The 25047-nt window shown below is 37.3% G+C and overlaps 1 protein-coding gene across 1 annotated transcript in view; it reads left to right on the forward strand.

Moving 5' to 3' along the window:
- TRPM3 (transient receptor potential cation channel subfamily M member 3) overlaps nucleotides 1-25047 on the forward strand; it is a 638519-nt gene that overhangs the window by 413346 nt on the left and 200126 nt on the right. The window contains exon 2 of the mRNA XM_073345160.2: nucleotides 24907-24986. Within this exon, the coding sequence (XP_073201261.2) occupies nucleotides 24907-24986 (80 nt within the window). The remainder of the gene's footprint in view (nucleotides 1-24906; nucleotides 24987-25047) is intronic.

Raw genomic sequence — 25047 nt, forward strand, 5'->3', positions numbered from 1 at the left:
AGACTCTTTGCTTTTGCAAAGTAAACAAGTTTTTCTGGAAGAATACATCTCTTCTGCCACACAATATCCAGGGAAAACTCCAATTTGTTTTTGCCAAAATAAATGAAACTCTGTGGAATGATTTTTTTTTAATAACAAATCCATGAAATTGAATTTTTTCTGTTTTTGGCTCTTCTCTAATCAGCAGAAACAGGTGAATATTTTTGTCTAATTTTAGCCGACTCAAACATTATGGATTCAGAAGCTTGACTCAGACATTGAGTTTATATTCACAGAGAATGTGAAATAAGGATAAACTGTGACTACTTCATAAAATTCCAGTGAATTATTGACTGCAAGTACAACTGCACTACAGCTAGGACTTCAAAGTGATGAATATCAAATGTATGAAGGCAGATTTTCCACTTATTACAGAGTGCTGATATGTATATGTAATCATACCAGTACTCCATCTTGCCTTTGTTTTGAAAGGATTGTCCGGAAGCTAGGAGCACCTTGAACAAACCCTCCCTGCACTGCTGTGCCAATGATTCTTGTTTCCACTGCTAGAGATAGAAAAACAATTTAACTTTATAGGAAACTAAGGGAGAAATGTACATAACGCTTACTTAAAGTGAGCCATAGGGGACAATTATTATTATGAAAACTCATAGCTCACAATAGAGGAAACTGGCTAAACTTGTTTTCATAACAAATATATGAAGTCCAGCACTTTATATAAAAAAAATTGAGTGCATTTCTAAATAATTGTGATGGGTGTACAAAAGTCCTCATTGGCTTAAGGTGGGAAGAGATTAATGGTCTGCTTAGGAGACAGATTTAAATCTTCCTGTTTCCACAACATTGGCCAGAAGTGTCAAGCCTATGGTATTGTAGTTCAGGAAGAAGAGGACATAAGGGTGAGGAGGGAAGTTTACACCAAGGCTTGAGGCTTAGGGTATGTATACACTTTGAATTGAAGGTGTAAATCCAGCTCAAGGAGACATTGCCTGCTCTAGTTCTGATTGAGCCGGCATGCTAAAAATAGAAATGTAGCCATGGGGCCCTGAGTAGTGGGAGGGGTTTGGTGCTCCAAATGTGTACTTATGGTCTCAGAGAGGATTGTACTGGGGTGGTTACTCCCTCTTGCTGCTCATGCTACTACTAGCTCAATCAGAGCTAGCACAGGTATGTCTCCTTCAACTGGAATTTACACCTTCCAACTCTAGTGTAGATATACCCTTCATGACGCAAGAATCTTCCCTGAGGAAGAGAGTGACTATGCAGTGGGTGACACCAACTGACCCATCACTCTCTAAGAAAAGAGAAGACTTGGATAAAAAGTAGATATAAGTTGGGAAATAGATAGTTTTCCCTCTGGAACTGACCCCATCCCATCCCTGACTGAGGTGAACATACTTTTTTGTGGAACATTGTGCTTGCTTTGCTTAAACAGGATTTTTCCCCCAAAACCACCCAAAGGCATGTTTAGTGACCTGACTCTTGCACAGTAACCAAAGTGGATATTTTTTAGATTGTGAAAGAACAACACCCTTAAAAGGGGGTGTGTGTGTGGAGAAAGACTGACTTATGCACATGCACAAACATATCTATACGTATGCATGTATTACATCACTGTTTGTGTTATTCAAAAACTCTAATAACCAGTGGATGGAACATATATTGCTAGTTCCTTCTCAGAAGCCACTGTCACATGGGAAGTTTCAATTCAGTTTTTGTGGTGATGAGCTTTAAAAATGTCAAAGCTGGTCTGATGGCTGCTGTGGCTGCTTTTTCTTATTTTTAAGTCTTCATCTCAGCTAGCTGGAATTTTAATATTACTGTGTGGTTCATGGCCAAAGCTTTAGGATTTCATTAAAAATATAAATTGAATGCAAATTGTTCTCATTACCAGTGAGTACCAGAATAACAAGTTTCCTCGGTACAATTCTTTATGTAAAATACCTTTTTCCCTCCCCAGACTTTATACTTTCCTACAGCACTTGAAAGGCTATTCAAGTTGAAGTCTCTGAGCCACTAACAAGAAAGCTTTGGAGGGAATTGCAGTAACAACAATCTGAATCAGATGTTCAAAAATATGTTTAGATATTTTTTTTAAAATTTTCTCCTTCCTGTAATCTTACCTCATTTTTATTCCACCCTAAGGGTAGATCACTCTTTTTTTTTTTTAAAGAAAATGGTTTGCATTTTATAGCCAAACATTCTGCATTCTGAACATAGTGTAATATACACAGTGTAATGTCCCTCTCTAGGGATAGGTCCACATAGAGGATAAGATTCTACTTTTACCAGCTGACGATGAGAAACTGGGGACATCTTCTATGTTTACTGCAGTTAATAGGTACCAAGTCTATCAAGTGTTGGTCAGATCCCCAAACAGCTGGGGAATTCCCCCAGTATAGGAAAATCCCCAGGTAACACAGCCAGCCCTGCGAGCGGTATGGTTGGGAGAGAAGAGATGTGTTTAGAGGGCTGCTGTGCTCCCATCAGCCTCAGTCATTGCAATATCCTATTCATTGAGGATTCCCAGTGCACACTCCCAGCCCACTATGTATCCACCCCACTGCATTGCCGCAGATACGGTAATGCAGACTACATCTTCACAGTATACAGCTGCACAGCAGAACCACAATTCCATTGCCTGCAGGGAGAGAATTGCCCTTTAATAAACTTTTAGTGGTATAACTAATGCTTTATGTAAAAAAGGAATCTGTCTGTGAGAGAGAGAGAGAGATGCCTGTGGTTTCTCGGTACTACACTTTTTTGAGTTTGGTAGGAGTTCTTCCTGTGTGCAGACACAGCTTCTGTTTTGTTACCGAACTACTGCAGCCTGTATAGAAAAGATAGTGGTTTCTCTTGGACGCTTAAATTCATTTTTATTGGTATTTCCCTTTTGTCTAACATAAGCCTGATAAAGAATATGATTGCTCTTTTTATGTGGGGGGAAAAATAGAAGAATCCTCAAAGTTTATAGCAGTTGTCAGTCACAGCGAAAGGGCCGGGGATGGGGGCAGATGATGTGATAGTTTCCCTGTACTATTTTTTTTAGATTGAATCTTAAATTCTTTCCCTTAAGAATATTAGTAGACTTTATGCAGCAATGAGGCAGAACATTTTGTTTTCTTGCACATGACCTTTAGGTAATCTAAAGGTATGACTATTATAGTAGGGTTTAATGAGTGAGAAATGAAATCTTGGCCTAGGCTTCTGTAACATAAGTAATATAGCATCCTACCTACAGCAGAATTACCATTTTTAAACTTATTTTTAGATTATGTACAGACAACTTTAAAAATTGTTAAAAATACTTTCTGATGAGAGTGAACAATACCTTGAGCACAATTATTAATCATATAATTAGCAAGGTATTCCTGGTAGTGAACTTCAAGTGTTCTATTTAAAAGCTAAACCTGTTGGGGATGCCATTAGCGACAGCTTAGTATCAAAGTTTATTGAAACATATGAACAACTGTAAAATAGAAAATTGCTGGAAATATTGAAGCCATGAGCACTATAGTAATGTCACCCCTTAGTAACCCATTGGGGAAAAGTAATTACTTTGTTCAACCTTTATTTTCTGTGAGAGAGCAACAAATTAAACCAACTAATCCACTTCACTGAACAGTACTTAACGAAGCTCAGACACTTCAATTAACCACAGTTTATTAAAAGTATTAATCTGTATTAAATGAAATCCTTCAAGAAGTCATATTGAAACAATGCGTAAGTAATAATCAGCAAGTCCTGATACAGGAGCCTGCTGTGGCAGGTAACTGGAATGCACCGTATAATCAAATTCCACAAGATTTAAACCAAACAAAAATCAGAAAAGGCCCAAGCCTTTTAAGTACCAACTTTGTTTTCCATAGCTAAATTCTTACACCTAGCATATTCAAAATTACATATTTTTAAAAATGCAATTAAAATCAGTATTAGAAACTCAAGTCAAAACAAGAAAGTAAATTAAAACTGCTTAAATACCCCTACTATGAATGACCTCCATCATACCGCTTTGATCTCTTGGGTTGCTTTTCATGTTTCTATCGCATTTATATTCACTTTATCCAGAAGTTGTAATAAGCAGTGTATGGTTAATTCCTTTTCATAACCATCTGTCACATGGGAAACGTCAATTTACTTAGAGTGCAAAGATCTCCAAAGACTTTGTTTAAAGTCTAGTGCAAGAAAGATAGGGTATAAAATGAAACTTAGTTAAGCAACTGCATAACTGATTACCCATACCAACTTTTTAGGGTTCTTTTAATTTTGGTTGCTTAACTAAAGTAAAAGGACTCAAGATGAATTTGGTTTTATAGAGCTTTATTCAATATCCTTAACACAAGCTAATGATATAGGATATAAGAAGGCAAAAATGGTATTGGACTAAGATTTGGCTAAAACTAACTAGAAAATTGGTCAATACAACCATTCAGGTTTTCAGAATCTTATCCCATAACCACAATAGTAATTGAGTATAAGTATTATTTTCTATCTTGGGAAGGTATCTTTGATTAGATTTTTGACTGAGTCCCTCAGAATACGGCCTCACTTGTGCCAATTAGTTATTAGCTCCTGCAGTCCTGTATTGTTAACACACCAGAGGAAAAACAATCGCAAACTGGTTCACAAGAAAATTTGATCTATTCTTCCTGATAGATCTATAGTAGTCAACCCTTACTATTATCTGTTTCCCATTGAATGATACTAGCCCCAGGATTTGGCTAACACTTCTAATGTCTAACAAACTCCTACATTTATGACAGATTGTACAGACTAGGTGCAGTTCAAAAAGCTGGCACACTTTTCTCTGTCTACACCTAGAATGATCTGTAATCTTTAACCACAGTGATTTGTTCTGTGTTAAGACTACTTGGCAGCAGTCTCGTTTGAGACCTGTTAGAAAACAAAGATCCACCGTAATTCTGTGACAGTCTTTAAAACACATTCACAAGCATATACACTTCCTTACTAAATAGGTACACCGTTTCAGAAAGTGGTCAACTGACTGATTTGGGTCAGTGGGTTGCCATCCAAGTGAAAGTTTGTGTGTTATTTATCTACAGATCTTTGCAAAGCCATCAGCTTTCAGCTCAGTTATCATGACGCTGCAAACGCAGGTGGAGCGAAGGACAGACATGACTGTATGCAGTGTTGTTGCAGCCTTGTCAGTTCCAGGATATTAGAGAGAGGTAGAGTGAGTGAGTTAGTATCTTCTATTGGACCAGTTTATACCACTGCAGGCCTCTACATGGTAAAAAGGCCACCCACCGCAGCACATGGCACCCCCAACCCTTACCCTCTCAAAGTGCCAAGAGCCAGCCAGCAGATTCCTATAAGTGAGCAGATTGGCTGGCGACAAGGTACCACTCAGAACAGAGCTCGGGACCTGCCATCCTTGGGTGGAACCCTTACCACTTGACGCTTGCCCTTCCCTGGGTTTGAATTCTCCTTTAGTCCTTTCTCCTATAAACTCCAAGTTTATAGTGGTCTTGCAAATCACCCAGTGAGTATGTTGCCACTGTGTGACAAACTATTGTTGTCTAAGGCAGTCTCAATTTGCAATATTTTTATTGATGTATTTTAGACCTCTCTAGAGTTTCCTCTAATTCACTCAAGTTTCCAGTTTACACCTTCTAATCTGGTTCTCTCCATCACCCCGTATCATAGATGTTTTGAATTATTTCATTTCAGGAGTTTACACTGATATGAAGCTATACCACAGAGGTATTATTCTCTTCCACAGTGCTACCATGGTTACACTGCTATTTACACTCTCACTAGCTTGATGAGAGCTAGCACAAATATGTGCCCTCTGACACGGAATCATACCCCTAACTTGTGTAGATATAGCCTTAGTGAAACAGGGCAGTTCAGTAGAGCTGGGTGGGAAATGGTTATTCACATCCCCTGTAAATTTTTGAGATTTAAAAAATATTTCCCATCCCAAACAGGGACAGAAAGTCTATCTTGAAAATATTAATGAACCAAAAGTCTGGAAAAAAATTCAGAACTGTTTTCCTTTTTTGTTTTTAAGTTTAAAAAAAATGTTAATTACTCTTTCCTGTGAGAAATTTTGGTTTCAGCGACTGCCATTTTCAACCAAAAAACATGTCATTCAAGGATTCTTGACCACTTCAGATGATTACAGCATCCTATCTTACTAATTCTCTTCTCATACTACTATGGCATACCTGTATCTCAGGATCAAGGCCAACTCCATGTTTAAGACCATTTGGATAGAAAAAAGATTAACAAAAATTAAAGATATAATGCAAGATCATAAACTGACCTGCTTCGATTACATGTGTAACAAATATCAGCTACCGCTGTCTTCACAGTTCCTTCTTTCAGCAGTCATGCTCAAGGATTCATGCAAGGATAGCGGATACTTGGTCTGTTTCGACTCTGTCACCTTTAGACCAACATGCTAAGGAAACAAAAGGTCACTTTGTAGGAATTACTTATAGGGGGCTTAATGCTTTCCCATTATCCTTAAAATCTGAATCTCAAAAGAAAATGGGAAGAACTCAGCCCTCACTGTCACAACAGAAACCTGGGAAGATATCTGGCTTAATGTGAAAGATACTTCAAGTTCTTTATCCTTGCGATTTCTTCCAGAACAAGATATTGAACAGGTATTACTGGACTCCAGAACATTTGGTTTTGAGGCTAGATTGGAAACACACACTGAATGTTGGAGATCCAAACAGCCACATGCCAATCTTTCACACATCTTCCATATCTGTCCAAAAAGGCATGTGTTCTGGAACACTGTATTCCATGCTCTCTCAAATTTTAAGTGTTGCTATCTTTCCTTCTGCAAGCTTGTGTTTTAGGGGTGCTGGATTAGTTAGTATTCTCAGTTAACATTAAGAAGTGGCCAAAGTTGAGAAAATAGAAATCTGCAGTTCCTGTCTCATACACAGACTGGCTTAGTGAGCTGTCTTAGAACTGCATTAATGGAAAAATCTGCTCTAATAGAAACACTTGGGGAAAATATGAGGATGTCTGGTCACACATGCAACTATTGCATGCTTTTGCAGTTTAGTATCTATTAGTCCCTGATGCTCAGAGGTTATATTTACACATCACTTTAATAATTGATGCCCTACATGATCTCTATGGGTTAAGGGTTTGTTCTGTTCTGATCCAGGTTTTACAAATAATGACACTGGATTTTGTTATTTATATAATATTTACATCTTGTGCATGTATTTATATATATTTTGCTTTGTTATGTTTATATTTTATATAAAAACAATAAAAATACAGTTAAAAAAATCTTGGCCAGCTCTAGCTTCAGTCTTTTGTCCTGTATTGACTCATAAAACATAGGAGCATATAGCTCTAAGACATGAAAGCATATGTGACTATTCTGCCACAGATGTTTCCAGTGTTAGGCCTCAATCCTGCAAGCTGCTCCAGTCAGGCAGACCCTCTGAAGTCAGTGGCCTCCAAAAGGGGCAGAGGGTCACCCAAGCAGACCAGCTTGCAGGGTCTGAGCCTTATTGATAGCTACCTGTGTACATTGATGGTAGCGTAGATTCTGTTAAGTTGTAAATCTAGTATTAATTCAAAAAGTAAAAATAAGCAAAGTCTACCATGTGAGCTGAAAGAGGGACTTCCCTAGGTTAGTCAACACAGATCTTACTCATATAGCTATTACTGTGTAAAGCTGAATCCTTAAAATAAAAATATACAAGAGAAGCCAAAAAATTAAATAGATTCTCTTTTTTCAGTATATATAGCTGAGAGTCTGGCTGATTTTTTTTAAATGTTAATACATAAAATTGCATATAAATTTGAAATTTCAGAATGGTACTGCTAACACAAGATAGTAACATTAACATTTTACATTAGTTTTATTTCATACCATTTTATTGTTTGAGTGTCAACAGTTTTCCATGTTCATATAACTGAACATATCATTGGTTTAAAGTTCTCATGGTCAATATAATCATCAATTTTTCATTCAGTACCTGTGCATTGAAACTTTCATTCTGGATCAAATGAGGACAAGTGAGAATGGCTATTTATTTTTCAAGTGGCTTTATTTTTATTTCTCTTGCTATATGCTTTAATGAGTTTGTTGTCTCCAAATTTCCCCTTCTGCTTTGACGCTACTGTAAAGTTATAATCTTTTATTTATGAACTCATAATTTGTCTATTTTTATATTAAAAGTTATTTCACTCCAGAATAAGGCCCTAATTCAAGAAAGCAGGTTCAACTTTAAACATATGCTTAGGTCACATTAACTTCAATTGGAATTAAGCATGTGCTTAAGTGCTTTCCTGAATTGGGACCTAGCATAGAGGAGCAAATGGGGAATAGAGTAATGAAATCTTGTTTGCAAATATTAGCAAAATTATTAAAATTATATTAAATAAAAACATGTGTGATGAGAGTCACACTTCTGTCACAACTTTTTCCCTAAAAGGGAAAGGATGCAAAAAGGCTGACTGGTTTAAGGATACATGCACTCTTCTAAAATGTAAAAGATATGGTATATGTAGGTGTAAATTTAAGTAAGCTACAGTACTGTGGTTTTCCCGATGGAAAATTCCTCTCTTTAAGGGAACACTGTTAAGCTTTTTGGATTTCAAATTTTGACCCTTTTCTTTCTGACATTTATGAAGGACTTTTTGTCAAAGTCAATGTAATTTTTAAAATGTATGTGAAATAGATGGATAAATGAAGATTTTTGAAAGACAGAATTAATACATTAATGTATCATTGCCAGGAGGAACAAAGTAATAGTAAACAACCATACATAATAAATAACTCAACACATACACTGGATGGAAAATATTCAGTAAGAAAACAGATTTCAATTTCAGGCTCCCAGGATGTGATTATGATTCTAACCAAGAGTCAGTCAATGAAATATTTTATAACTGTATATTCCCTGGCAGTAGGAACACCCCTCCTCCCCGTTGTATATCTCTCTTTTGCATCTTATCCTGACAGACATAAGCATGAAATAGAATTCAAATCAAACAGGAAAAAATACTAATTTATAAATACGCTACTAATATTCAAAAGATGAATTTATGTAGTGATGGTTAAGCGGGGGGAGGAGAGAAGGTGCTTGCAGAAATATGTTTTTATCGGACCAATTCCAAGAACATCTGAATTACATAATGCCCTAATTATTAATTTGAAAAAAAAGGATCTAAAAATAGAAAGGCACAGATTCAGTGTAAGTTCTAATTAAGACATTGTGTACACCATTTACAAACACAGAATTGCTGAACCATAACAGTATTAAATGTGGCACTTGGATCACTACACAATTAGACATGCTTCCCACATGACAATACTGTACCTGCAAAGCATAAGGAAAGTGTAATAAAAGCAGTTTGTATTATTCTCAAAATCCAAATCAAGTTTAATCTGAACAGTTGGAAATTACTCATCCATTCTAATTAATGTTCATATTCTCTATACAGTTCTTCATCTATTTTGTTCGCAGCTAGGCAAAAATACTGTAGACACTAGCAAGAGATTATTTTTTAGAGGTTGATTTTAAAAACCTGTAATATCCAGAGGAATTCAGTAGTCATGCTGTTAGTTGTGGTTGTCACCACAGTTTTACTCTAAATCTCACTTGTTTTGCATTTACTACAACACCTTTAAAAAAGTGCACCAGGCAGAAACTTGGTCTGCAGATTCTCGCCCAAAAGTGATATTTTTTCTTTTGCAAATTATATATTAAAAAAATTAGATGTTATTAAAATGTATGTATTCCATTACAGCCTAATCTGTTCATTGTAAGAGAAAAGTAGTATCACTAACCATTCCTCTTAAATCTAGTTAGTCTTCCATCTCTTCCTACTGTAGCATGATTAGCCTATTGTCTGTATAAAGCCTCTTCTGGTTTCTAAAGATCTCCTTCAACTTTGTTTGCTTTCGTGCACTTTGATTCAGAAAGCACTTGTGATTGTGCTTAACTTTAATCGCCTGCATAAATCCATCCCTGTTCAGCAAAGTGTTTAAACCCCACTGAAGTCAACAGGAATTAAACACATGATGGTGTTTTTTTGTGAATAAGAATAGATTTAAGCATATGCTTAGAATTAAGAATATGCTAAAGTGCTTTCCTGTATTGCTGCCAGAGTTAGGGTTTGTTCTTTCCAGGATACATCTTAAGTCCACCATCTTAGTGAATTTGTATGGTTCTGCTTCATATATCATGGCTCACTTTGACAATATATGTGATGCTTCTTTAGTTTTCTGCCAACATTTACAAGATATGTTTGTGCTCACAAGAACATTTGTTGAAATCTGGCTTGAGCAATCACTGGAGCATTATGTTCATTTATGTTAGCACAAGATAGAACATATTTTGGGTAAATATATTAAATTTTAAACATGGCTTACTTCATTCACACTAACTCTTCAAGAAATGTCATAATGATTTTTCCTTATCATGCTTTTGTTGTATGCACCATATAATAAAGGTGTCAAAACCCTGTGTATTTGCAAAACAGAATAAGGGCAGTCTTTGATATACTTAGGAAAGGCAGTAGTGGTGATATTTCAAATTGTCCACAGCTCTGTGACCTCTGGACTAATAATCAAAATGTGGAGGGATAAAATGGAGGTTTATCAGCCTTAATTCTACTTTGTTTGAATTTAGGGTGTTAAAATAGACCTTTCACATGAATTTTGAGTTTGCTTTTTGTTTGTGTGAATTGCATTGAAAATATTTAAAGTGATGATAAAAACCTTTGATATTCCTTTACTCTTAACACAAAGGGGAACAAAAATAATGAATGGCCCCAGCGTGAATATTAGGCTGATGATTTGCTAATGCCAAAAAAACGGTAGATAGCTGCTAGAGCTATTTATAAATGGCTTCGGCATTTGAGAGTGAATTAAACCTACAGTAGATCTTCCCTCCAAAACCATATGTTCTGTTTTATAACATTACGTTTTATTTTTCTTTGAAGTTTAAAGATCTGTAATTTTTGTATTATAATATGTCAGTTGGGTATGAACCCTGGTAATAGACAATTAATTGAATCTGTATGAAATCTATTGAATAACAATGGCTAGGCAGGTGGCAAACTAAGACTATTGCTTTATGATGCAAAGCATGCTTGTCTTACTGTTACCTCATTCTTCATCCCCCTTTCTCCACATTTGTCTGTTTCGTGCATCTCCTCATATGTCTACATTGTGAGCTCTGTGAGATAGAAGACTGTCGTTTCTTTTGTTTGTGTATCATTTAGCACAATGCTGCTTTGATCCTGATTTGGGTTCTTAGGCTTTACTCTTAATACAAGGGACAGATTTTCAAAAGAGCTCAGCTCCCATTTAGGCACCTAAAATTAAGTGGCCAGATTTTTTTAGTTTCTACTGAGAACAGTGAAGAATGTTGGGTTCTGACCACTTCAGAAATCTGATTACTTCACATATGTCTATGTGGGAGCTGATCACTTCTGAAAATCCAGTCTTAATTGTGGCCACCACGTACTTTTGAAAATCTGGCCCCAAATAAATCATAATAGTAACTACAGATTACTCTTCAAATCAGTGGCATGATCGAATATGTATACAAATGGGCAATCAATAGCAAATATGCCTTTTACCATAGTACTAAATTGTTTCTAATTACATAAAAATGATTATTGATAACGTCATAGTTATTAGGGAGGAGGAGAGATTCTAAACTTTGTTTAATAAATCTAGCTGATGTTCTTCTCTAAAAATCTGTTTCTAAGAGCTTGTTTTTAGGAATACATTTTTAGATCTGCATGCTGGGTATTATATGACAGTATTCCTTCTAAAGCAGTGGTTTTCAACCTTTTTTCATTTGCAGACCCTAAAAAATTTCAACTGGAGGTGCAGACCCCTTTTGAAATCTTAGATATAGTCTGCGGACCCCAAGGAGTCCTTGGGCCACAGGTTGAAAACCACTATTCTAAAGGATAGTTTTGAAGGGTAACTCTGCCACAGGCACTTTTGGAGGAAAAGTGAAAAATAGATTGGTCTGCCAAAAATATAAGAATTTGCTGGGGATAGGTCTGTCAGAGCTTCAGATTTTTCTCATGGTGGACGTTTTCTATCACTTCATATCATACAAGCAGTAACTGGGGATGGGTATAGGAGAAGAATGTAGGAATTGGTGCATTTATTATTTATTTTATTTTATTTGTATAGTGTCATAAATGTGCAATGGAGATAAGAGTTCAAGTATCTCAATTCATTCCCAAGCCTACCCAAAATAGACAATGATCGACATTGCAGAAGAAAAGGTGTCCGTTATGGCTGTCAGAGCCATTGACTTGGCGGGAGTGGCTGTGGAGTAGCACCATTCCACTGGAGGCATTCTGACTGTGGAGCACGAGTGCCAGCAGATTGTCTTCTGCTGCAGTGCCGGGGGTGCACTGAAGAGTGGTGCTTACAATTTCTTTTTGAATATGCAACTTCTCCCTATGTCAATGGCAGTCCGGGGAAGGTGCAAACATGAAGGGGTTGAGGGTTAAGGTCATGGCCCTCCTCCCTCTTTTGGAGCATATTGCCCCCCTGACCTTGCACAAGGACAGCACAAGCGCTGGGTTAATGGCTGCCCCCTGCATGGGTGCTCAACATGCTGAAAGCCTGTCCCGCCCAGCCAATTTGCACACCTGCTCAGAGGCAGCCATAGTCTGTGTCAAAATGTCCATTTCTGACCCTGTTTGTTGAGACACTTCCTAGTTATACCCATGTGATTTTAGCACTGTGTTCCTAATTTTCTCTAACGTAATACAGCATTTAATAGTACTGTATGCCCTTAGTAGTGTCCTATATACTATTTCCTTTATACTTTGCCTAACCTGTCTACCATTAATATTTTTGCTAATATAATACATTTGGCTCACTGTACACATGATTTTTGTTGCAAGTGCCACTCGGATAAAAGGTCATTTCATTTGTGCTGTCCTGGGAGCCTAGACTCTCAGAGCCTTGGCTCGTGCTGGGGCTTTCAGGTTCCCAACTCTGCAGTAGGGAGCCTGGAAACATTGGAAGCTGTTGCATCGTAGGTCTGCCGTGGGACCACAGACCCTGGAAATCCAGGATCCCTGACCCCTTGACGGTCCACGTGGTGGGGCTGCTGTGGGCCTGGACAGTACCCTGAACTGCAGACTGTGGAAACCCAGAGTCCCCAGCAGCCTGCCAGGTGAGCTGGCAGGGAACCAAGAAGGTTTCCACTGGAAACCTTCCTGTGGTTGGACAAAATTTCATCAAACCCAAACTGTTTTTAAGAGATACTTTGGGTTTGTTGCAAAATATCCAGCCAGATCTTCTGACCTCAGTCTGTACTACCTACTGTTCTCAAAATTGTGGAGCTGTCTACTGACCAGCTGTTGCAGTGGGAGTAATACGTTGTCCAGGAATCAGATGGCAGATTTACCTGCAGAAAGAGGACATGTTCATGAATTTTGTGGGTGGAATTTTAAGAGTGCTGAAAATTTGGCCCTCATATTTTTTTTTTTTAAATTTTTGCATCAAAGCTAAAGTTATTTTGTGACATAAGTGTCTCCTGGTCAACCTCAGGTTTCCATTGTAAGCCTGAGCTTCAGTGCCTTACAAATTCCCTTTTGCAATCACACCCCATTTCTGTAGTAATCACCCCCAAAAGCAATGGACCCTTAACGCCTGGACATAGCTGTAAATCTTATACCCTGGATTAAGAAAATTTCAATAAATAGTAATTCTGATTTAAGATGGGTAACAAAAGGCCTTTAAAAAATAAATGTATGGGTCTTTTTTAATAAATAAAAGGAAAATGGGGGGAAGAAATGTCTCATTTCTGGGATTATCAACTTTGAGAGCTGTTCTAAGCTTTTAGTTTCTAGTGTAATTTGATTTCTCATGAATTTGTTAGTCATAGCCTAGTCTGTAAAATCTTGGAGCATTTGATCTAGAAACTCTTTTCTGCAATATCTTTCTGTAATTTCCTTCTCTTGTAGAAATCTCTCTACTGCTGTTTCTGCAGTGAAGGCCCATTAATGTGCCAAGTCACACATTAAGGCAAAAATGAGTGACTTTGGCAAGCAGTTCAAATCTGTGTCTAATAACCTGCAATACCCCAAGTAATGTCAAATTAGTCCTGCATATCTCACAGAAAACTTATGGTGATGGCTTTGTTTTCTCGTTAGCAATCAGGCCACATCATTAAGGTTCTCTTTGAAAACGAAGAAAAATGAATATGAAACTAAAATATTTCCATAATGTTTAATCTTAATACTTTATTCCTTCATTGTACTAGATGGTTATGTAGATATTTTTACTTTTATGCTGCTTGAAATATGTGCTTGCAACTTGCCCCCATTAGTAAAATGAATTTGAATTATTCTCTTAGTACCGTAACACTACCCATATATCAGATCATGCTACATACAAATAGAAGATAGTCTTACATTTTTCCTATTGCTGGAATGTTCTTAATTTACTGTATGTGGACAAAGAGGTCCGACCATAAACTCTTCTCTCCAAATCTCTCAGTTGCGGGCACTATACTATATCTCAAGATGGATGATAGGTTTAGCAAGAAGTAGAAATCCTTTCTATGCTATTTAAAACCAATGGTGTTTTCAATATCAATAGACAAAAATTTGAACCATGCCTATGTACTTGGTGATATGCAAAGTAATAAATAATAATAAATCATAGAACACATTTCATCCCAAAAACTTGGAACATATTTTATAAGATAAACAAACTGGTAGAATACACTTGTACATTGTTAGTCTTTTCTTCTGTGAAATGCAGCCACCTGTAGGATGGAATGCAGCAGTTGCATGTCAACATAATTCCTTAGGTTGTGAAGAAGAATATTGTATGTTTGAAGCATCTGTTGTTGTTATGTATTGTATTGCACGTGGCCAGAGAATTCAGAGGGTCATCCTTTGCATTTGAAACTGCAAGCACAAGTTGGGCAAACAGAATGTGATTATTGGAGGTATAAAATCCACTAGTTTTGAGTTCACTTGGTGTCAGCATGGTGACGCTTTTGAGTTTGAGTGGCACTAGAAGCCTGCCACTAGAAGCCATTACCGAAAATACTTTGCAACAGCATGGCTATCTGCTCTTTCTGCCTGCAACTGGCTACTCCTTTCCTCACTCTGTCTACAGCCTGTCTCCATGCACAGTGAAGAGTCAGCAGCAACAGCTGCAGAGAATGTTGGGAGAGGCAGTATCAGACAACCTCTAGTTTTGGTGGGGTTTGAGGTGCTTTCAAGTGAGATACACTCCGGGGCTGGGAGCAGACCCTAGGTGCATGGGAGAGAATGGAAGGAAGAAAACCTCAGGTGAGAGAGAGGCTGGAGCTTACCACATGTGTTTTGCCACATGGATGGAACCCCAGGAAGGAGTTAAGGGAAAGAAATATTATGAGGATTTCTTTGCATTTCCTCCACATCATCCCATCAGTTGATCGCCACAGGGACTGAACTGCTTGTTTGCCCCCAAATCCTATAGATCCTGGTGGAGGGAGGGTGTCCATGGAACACCAGGCCTCTGCACCAATTCTAGGACCTTGGTACATGTCTGCCTGTGCGCTCCCCACCCCACATCTCTCTCTCTCTGTCTCACACACACACACACTTGGGGCAGGTCTCATAGGGTATGTCTACACTGTAATTCAACATCTGCGGCTGGCACGTGTCAGCTGACTCTGGCTCATGGGGCTTGGGCCAAGGAGCTGTTTAATTGTGGTGTAGATGTTTGGGCCCCGGGCTCTGGGACCTCTCCCCCACCCCCCTTTGGATGCCAGGCTCCAGCCCAAGCCCAAACATCTACACCACAATTAAACAGCTCCTTTGCCCGAGCCCTGCGAGTTCAAGTCAGCTGACAGATGCCAGCACACGTTTTTAATTGCAGCGTAGACATGCCCTTAATCACTCTGCCTCCATTTACTCTTCTGTAAAATGGGGCTAATAATACTAAGTCACAGGGATGCTGAGGACTAATTAGTTCATATTTGTATAATACTTCAAAAATACAATGGACAATAAAAATACTAAGTAGTATTACATGGCACCAATAATTAAAACTGTAATATTTTTCCATTACTTTGTGACAAGAACTCTGTGGGATATGGTGGTGTTTACAACTGCAAACTGTTGAAGAAAATATATTTTTTCAGATTCTTCTTACATTGCATTTGGAAGAAATGTAGTAATGTAAAAGTTACTTTGGGAAACTTGTGATGATAAATGGCCACATTTTTGCCCTCCTCCTGTGTGCTGAATACAGCTTGATTTTCATGACAATTGAAGATTGTTCTTGGAACAACTGCGATGATAAAGTTTTCATGGTTTCACATAGAAAAGGAACAGAGTACAGAAAGTAAGCTACAGTAAGTGCAGGTTTAATGTCTTGGCCTCTACAGTACTGCCAGTGTCAAGGTTCCTCCCCCACTCTGAACTCTAGGGTACAGATGTGGGGACCTGCATGAAAAACCTCCTAAGCTTATCTTTACCAGCTTAGGTCAAAACTTCCCCAAGGTACAAAATATTCCACCCGTTGTCCTTGGACTGGCCGCTACCACCACCAAACTAATACTGGTTACTGGGGAAGAGCTGTTTGGACGCGTCCTTCCCCCCAAAATACTTCCCAAAACCTTGCACCCCACTTCCTGGACAAGGTTTGGTAAAAAGCCTCACCAATTTGCCTAGGTGACTACAGACCCAGACCCTTGGATCTTAAGAACAATGAACAATCCTCCCAACACTTGCACCCCCCCTTTCCTGGGAAATGTTGGAATAAAAGCCTCACCAATTTGCATAGGTGACCACAGACCCAAACCCTTGGATCTGAGAACAATGAAAAAGCATTCAGTTTTCTTACAAGAAGACTTTTAATAAAAATAGAAGTAAATAGAAATAAAGAAATCCCCCCCTGTAAAATCAGGATGGTAGATATCTTACAGGGTAATTAGATTCAAAAACATAGAGAACCCCTCTAGGCAAAACCTTAAGTTACAAAAAAGATACACAGACAGAAATAGTTATTCTATTCAGCACAATTCTTTTCTCAGCCATTTAAAGAAATCATAATCTAACACATACCTAGCTAGATTACTTACTAAAAGTTCTAAGACTCCATTCCTGGTCTATCCCCGGTAAAGACCAGCATATAGACAGACACAGACCCTTTGTTTCTCTCCCTCCTCCCAGCTTTTGAAAGTATCTTGTCTCCTCATTGGTCATTTTGGTCAGGTGCCAGTGAGGTTACCTTTAGCTTCTTAACCCTTTACGGGTGAGAGGAGCTTTCCCCTGGCCAGGAGGGATTTCAAAGGGGTTTACCCTTCCCTTTATATTTATGACAGCCAGTAACAAGTGTCCCGTAAAAGTCAGAGGAATATTGCAATAGTCATTTTGGGGCAGACTAATGTTCCAGTTAGTGAAATATCCTGTTTCCAACAGTAGCCAATGCCCAGTGTTTCAGGGAAGACACAAACACATCATAATGCACTTAATTGTGCAATGGGGAAAGAGAAATTTAACCTGACTACAACTAGTGATAAACTTATTCCCTGAAACATCTGAATTGCTATAGTTGGTAATTTTACCTGAGCTAACCTAACTGCAAATACTGTTCTTATTCATGCTGAGTGGGGTTTTCAAAAGCATCTAAGGATATGTCTATACTACCAAGGTTTGAACTCTCACTCAAGCCTAATCCCCCTCCCATCTACACACAGATTGTATTAACCCAGGGTTTGGACTCTGGGTCATAGGACCCCACGGGGTCAAGGTTCTGAGTCAAGATGGGATCTAGAGTTCAAGCCTAGTGCTTTGGAGTGTATACACGCCCCACTGGACCTGTGCTGTAGGAGTCCATCAAAAGTATTCCAGAATCCCACAGGCTCTCTTTGCCCTCTGGACAGTCAAATTTTTCCACACTGTACCAAGAATGAAAGGCTCTAGGAAGTCTGAGAGATTGGTCCAGTCCAATGACTCAGGCCTGTGTAATGCAGTGCAGATGTTGGATCCCCAAGTTGGGACCCAGGCTTCAACAATTCATAACCTGGGGTTACAAATGAATGTAGACACTCAAGCTGTATATTAACAAACCTGGGGTCTGCTAACTCAGATTCTACTGCTTGCATTGCAGTGTAGACATATGCTTAGTGACTTCGGATCACCAATCTCATTGGCTTTCGATGAGACTGGTGTTCCCAAGTCACTTAGTTGCTTTTGAAAATCTCACTTGTAAATATCTGACCCATTTTTTTAAACATGCAAAGTTATTTACTTTAGAAATATTCTGGTGTTTGTCCAGCTGCATTAGCCCATTGTAGAGCAGATGACACTTCTTTTTCAGCACTGCTTCTGCCCTGCTGAAGGTTTTTGTTACCATTGTCCAGGGGAGATTAGTGAGGTTGTGACACTTTGAGCTAAGGCTGTCTCCCCGTTGGTTTTACCAGCAAAGCTGAATTTACCAGAAATAATCCTCTTTAATAGTGCTGCTTATTGGTTCCATGTTAATTATTTGAGCTAGTCTGAACTTCCAATTCTTAGATCAGCAGTTAAACATCATTGGTACCTAGTAGGTTACCTTCTAATGGAACTTATTGTCCTGAAAGATTTCTGCTGCTGACTGTTTTTAATAATCATTGTCATCTCCCTTGAGAGATTGATATTCAGCTCATTACTGTTCCTGATTTTAGGAGTACCAATTTCACTTCATTAACGGTGAGCTGGGTTTTAAATTCTAATAGCATTTATGTTGTAGGTTTCTAAATGAGCAGTGTCAGCCTTTTAAAAAGCATTGATCAAGAGAATAGAGTGCTATTCCATTGTGTAATTTACACAATATAAAACAAAGAACATAGGTCTCTCTGCTGTGAATTTATGGACTATTCTCTTTATTACTACTCATAGGAACAGCAACAGTATTGGTAGTTTATGACCTCATGATGTGATAATGTTAAAGCATCTCCATAAGAGCTCCCACAGATAGAGCTGCTGTTCTCTGTTGAATCAGTGGCATTTGCAGAAACTTTCCAATGCAACATCTTGTGAAAAATTCCCCACAATGTCACAGGTTGACACCAGGAGTAGTTAATGCATATTGTAGTTTATACTGATGGTTTATTATTTCTGTCACTACCCAAAGGTGTGATATGCACCTCTCAAAATATGACTTCTGCCCCAAGACGTTTACAAAGGCCTAGATCCAGCAACGTTTAAAATATGAATAGCCCTATGAAATCAACAGGACTACATGTGCTTACAGTGCCTGGCTGGAACCTGGGCCTAAATTAGAAAACAATGCAGAGCGGATGGGGGAGTGAAGACAGGGCACGTCTGTGGTAAATGCAGCCTGGGCACTGAAGTCAAAAGGACCCCAATGAAAGTTTGGAGCTTGGTCTTTCAACGTCTTGATGAGCATTCTGACTCTGATCCAGCAAAGTATTTAAGCACGTGTTCCATTTCAAAGTGAAGTTTGGATGCTTATGCAGTCATCCAAATCTTCTGATGCCTGTCTTGTCCCTCTCACTTCTTTGTTCCAGTCTTTTTTCCCTTTCTCCTCTTTGCCAAATCAAATCCCTCTCTTTAAATCCCCAAATCATCTTTCTCCTTTTCCGATTCTTAAACCTCACTCTTTAACCCCCAACAGGCTCTCATTTGACAGCTGTTTTCCTGACACTGGCCACCTATTCTCCATAGGCCCTCACCTGTGTTGGTATCACACTGAAAAGATCTCTCCATGTTCCACACAGTCTATTTCACTCTGGCTAAGTCCTCTGGTCAAATCTTACATGCAATAGAGATTCCCCTGGTAACAGTAACCCCAGAATGTAGTGCTCATTTTGTCCATCGGAGGCCTCTGGATACTATAACACTTTGTGAGAAATTTCAGGTGTCACCCAACCTTCCAGAGATTACCAGACCCTAGTAGAGTTTAGTAAGTTTGGAAGGTCTATCTGGGACAAGAATAGTGTGTGTGTCTGTGTGTGGAGGGAGAGAAACTCATCCAAACTTTAAAAAATCTAAATAAAAAGTTTAAATTTGGGTTGAGGTTTGGGCTCATTCTTATTTATTTCTCAAAACTAGTCACCCATTCTAAATGTATAATTGCTTTCTTTCTGAAATATTCAAATGTAAAATGATGGTTTATAAAGTTCTCCTTCTGCCTTAATGCCAGATCATTGGAATCATGTTTTGATCCTCAAATTTGTAGTCACCCAAGTCAAATATAAATCACTGACTTTTAACTAACACAAGCATATTCAGCTGTCCCTGTGTTTGAAATTCAAACATTCAGGTTTATGGAATGATAAATTTGTGACAGTTGAGCAAGAAACTGTTGCAAAACCTAGGTTCCTTGGATAAATGCCATTGTTGATTAATTTTAATATATTTACATTTTATGTAGATTCTTAGCTGTTGGCTAATATATATTCTAGTTTCATTCTTTAGAGATTAACAATATCTCTTGTGTGGTCAGTTTCCAGTTTAGTGCACTGTTTCTTTTGAAGGATTTGTTTTCCTGAGTTCAACTTTCAGAATCACACTTTCACAAGCCGCCTTTCTGAAAATAAAATACAATTTAAAAAAGAGCCTGTCAGGGCTTGTGCCAGTTAAATCCAAGCTCTCAGAGGATTTGTTTTTCTTTTGGCGTCAGATTAGATGTTCAAATCAAGCAGTGTTTCTGGGCTGCGGATGAATGTCTATAGAACTCTTAATGAGGCTAATCCCACAGCAGCACATTCCAAGTAGCTAATGGGCGCAAGTTCATTGCTTACTTTAACATCTCTTGGGTCAGAATGGAGTGAATGCCTTGCTTAGTGGGCAGTCATGAGTGCATTATTAGCAGAATGACCAGCAGCAGTGAAACGTGGACAACATAATATGCTCTGGTACTGCCTTAGACACCACCCAAGTTTGATGTTCAGGTAAAAAAATATATATACTATATATATTAATATATATACACACTAGCCTTGATCTGTTTTGTTGTTGTTAGTTTTGGGGTTTTTTTTATTTTTTATAGGAGAGTAATATTGACTCCAAGGAACTAAACTAAAAACAAACTAAGTCTGAGGATAAAAGATGAAAGGTAATTTATTAATTGAACCCATTGAATTAATTTTTGGTTTGCTAATTAGCATCAAGAGACCGTGTTTGTGGTATAATGAAAAGCAAAGACAAGCTGTATCGTTTGCTATTTTATTAATTCATATAGCACATCATAATTCATGTAAAGTTTATAAACTGTTCATATCTGACTTGCATAACAATATTAAAGTTCATCTAGTCACTTATCTCTGCCTTTGACTCTAAGGTGAACACCATGTTGCAAGTAATTTTATTATCCTTTTTCATTTCTGAGAATGAATGAATATAGATATACTATTTTTATTGCAAATTATCTATCTCAGGAAGTTGTTGGTTCAGTGCAATACAACTGGATGCTGTCTTTTTGGGATGGAAGGTGACAGTGAATTATGAAAAGATAAACCATAATATTTGGCAGGCAGGGTAATAGATCTTTTAAGATCTAAAAGGTAGAAATCTTTCTTCTGATGGAGTGAAAACAAGCTTTTATTTTAATTTGCTTTTTTAACAATTTTCCAAACATTCTTTGTTTTTTAATGTAAAACAGAGAAACTCAAGGGCATATTATTATATTTAACACATCTCATTTTTCTTTTGTCTTCAAAATCTCAATTGGAGTTACGAATTGGCAAATAAATACTGTAATTTCTAATACATAAAATTTTGCCTACTATTTAAACCTTTTTTAAATATGTGCCTCCCCACTTATTAAAAAAATAACGAAGTATTGTTCTATGAAGTCTCTTTTGTTCATTTTCTATTTGATTTTTTGTTTAGATCAATTCAGTTCCTGAACTATCTTTAAAGAAGGTACTTTGGGCATATTTTTAATGAGTGAATTCTCCGAAGTCTACTGTAAATTGTTTTTGTGGATTTCCATAAAATTTCAGAAGTATATGAAAAAGGCAAAGTTCTAGGGAGCCCTGCCATGTTACTGAGGTAGAACTTTGTGGAGGTGTTTTGTACTAGGAAATTACTTAGGAAGTCATCCAGAAATGTGGCATGTAACAGCTATTTTATGCTTTCCAGAAAGACGATAGATGTGCCAGGCACTTACTTTAATGTTAAAATAAATAAGTAAACTTAGCATAACTGAATTTCCCTTACTTTGAGAAATGTTAACATGTATAACAAAAAAGTGATTCATAAATCCGCTTCTACTTATATTGACAAATACTTTTCTAAGGCAATAGTACAAAGTGATATCTGAATAATAAGTGTGGCTTTGTAATTGTAATGTTTTAGTAAAACAAAACAATGTCCTGCCCCAAAATTTTGAAGTTCCTTTCTCATTGTCCCAAGTTGTATATTCTTTGGATTTCAATGGCTACAAGTATTCACTGTAGGTAAATATTCAATTGAAGTTTTTTTTAAAAAAAAAGTTCACTTTAAAATGCATTAAAACCCTAGTTGGCTAATAAGGAAATGGCTCATTACGTGTGAAAAGTCCATTAAATTACTAAACTGAAAATTGGCCAATTTAATATTGACTAACAGGATAATACGGCATGCAAAAATATGGTTCCTATGCATTTTCGTACTTATTTTGATTGTGTTTCAGAGCCTTTCAAGTAGCTACCAGAATTCATAACAGAGAGAGAGAGAGAGAGAATAAAGTCTATTAAAAATTGTACACTTTTCTTAGACTTCCAGGATCTCTATTATACTTTTTCTCTGTATATTAAATATGCACACCTTGCCCCAGGGCTCCATATCCTAGCAGCCCTCGTTCCACCCAGGGGGAAAAGAGTGTCTACCATGGCTCCATCTAGAGTTCCTTAAAGCCTCTCTGAATCCTGGCTAGTGGTAGTCACTTGGAATGCCTTCTACTCTTTATGATGCCTCCTTCTGTAATGTAAAAATCCTGACTTTTGTAAAAGTGTAATCTGGTAGATTGGTTTCAGACTAAAAATAACAAGAGTAAAATGTGTAACTCCCTCAGCTAAATAGTCAATGATTAAGAACAAGGAATCAGTTCCGAGTGGAAAAATGCAGAGAACAGTTTTTATTTAAAAGCTTAGCTGAGGTGATTTTACACTATTGCAGAGATGTAACATTGTTTTTAAAGTCTGCACATGTGAAAATTCATGTAGTCTGAAGGATTTTCTCTGATTTGCACACATCCAAGAAACGTGGGCCTCAGGGATCAAAAATAAGTTGCAGAAATTTTGTGTTGCAATAAGGTTGACAGTAAGTGGAATATCAAGCAATGATGAGGTCTCTCATCCTATCTATGTCACACTTAATTTCCTAAAGGCAGATTTTCTTTTTTTTTCCCACTCTTTTATATAGGCATTATCACATTGCTTAAATTTGTCTGAAACTCACTTCATGTTCCTTAAACTTCACCCACTTTGGTATAGTATGTTTCATAATTCATTGCTCTCTTTCACCTGTTTGTGATTAGTATTAACAATATCCCTGTTTCTGTTGTGTGACTGTAAAAATACTATTTTATTCTTTGCATATACTTTATAAGATGTACCTGTTTGTGCTGAATATTTTGAGATTTTCCTTCAATCACCTGAATATTAAATGGAAATAATTACGTTCTATCTGCAGGAATCCACTGGGTAATTTACCAGGACACTCACTCACTTGATTCATCAAGAACTACCCAGATAATTAAAAGGAGTTCAGAAACTCTGAAGATAGGTTTCTCTTTTGTTCAAAAAACAAACCACCACACCTCTTCATTCTTGTCTGGAAATAAGATCATACTGAGAGAAAATCTTTTGCATTACTGAGTACATTTTTGGCTATAGGCTCAGATAGTATAAAGCAGCATAGCTTAATTTAATTTGATGGAGCTACATTAATTTATACCATATAAAGATCTGTCCCTTTATATTTCAAGTTTCAAAGTAGCAGGCATGTTAGTCTGTATCCGCAAAAAGAACAGGAGTACTTGTGGCACCTTAGAGACTAACAAATTTATTTCTACAGCTCACTTCATCGGATGCATAGAATGGAACATATAGTAAGATACACACACACACACACACACACACACACACACACACTTATTTATTTTTATATATATATATATATATACACACACACAGAGAGATAAGTTGGAAGTTACCATACAAACTGAGAGTTTTTTTCTCCTGCTGATAATAGCTCATCTTAACTAATTAGCCTCCTACAGTTTGTATGGTAACTTCCAACTTATCTGTATATATATGCTCTAATAAATTTGTTAGTCTCTAAGGTGCCACAAGTACTCATGTTCTTTTTATGTTTCAAAGCTTCCCTTGTTTCACATGTATCATTTCCTGCTTTGTATGTGCTCTTTCCTCCAAGACACTTTAAGTGACATTGCGATATGCTGTTTAACTGCAGTTTCTACAAAATGTTGCAGAGGATTAATAGTGGATTGCCATTAATTTATATTTTAGTGGGGGGAGGGGTTAATGTCTAAAAATTTTACTATACATCCAACATAGCCACATTAGTTAACGTAACAGAGTACTTTAAAAAATTGTTTCTAAATTGAGGACATGTTGTTTTCTTACCACTTAGAAAACTTTGATCAATTATTTGTTTTAATTTGTTTTGCTTTCATGGTTTCTGTCATGTGAATGTAGGCACAAGTATTAAATTTATCTGGCCAATAAACATGAACATATTATAAATTTAAGTATATTGAACTTTTTATTGCTATGCTCTTGAAATGCACCCAAATTCTGATGGAAAATGTTTACTGATACAGCATGTTTGCAAGGTCAATAATTAAAGATTCTCTCCATGTTTGAGTTATCTTTTCATTTATGCTTGAAATCTTGAAATTGTATTTAATGAACAAATACAGTTTATGGGATTTTTTTACACTCTCTCTTTCAGGCTCAGAAATCATGGATAGAGAGAGCATTTTACAAGAGAGAATGTGTTCATATCATACCCAGCACCAAAGACCCCCATAGGTAATTGTATTGCTATATGCTACAGATTGTATAGTATTGTATTGCTACATACTATGAAAAT

Source organism: Lepidochelys kempii, chromosome 5 (genome assembly GCF_965140285.1).
Source record: "Lepidochelys kempii isolate rLepKem1 chromosome 5, rLepKem1.hap1, whole genome shotgun sequence".
NCBI lineage: Eukaryota > Metazoa > Chordata > Testudines > Cheloniidae > Lepidochelys > Lepidochelys kempii.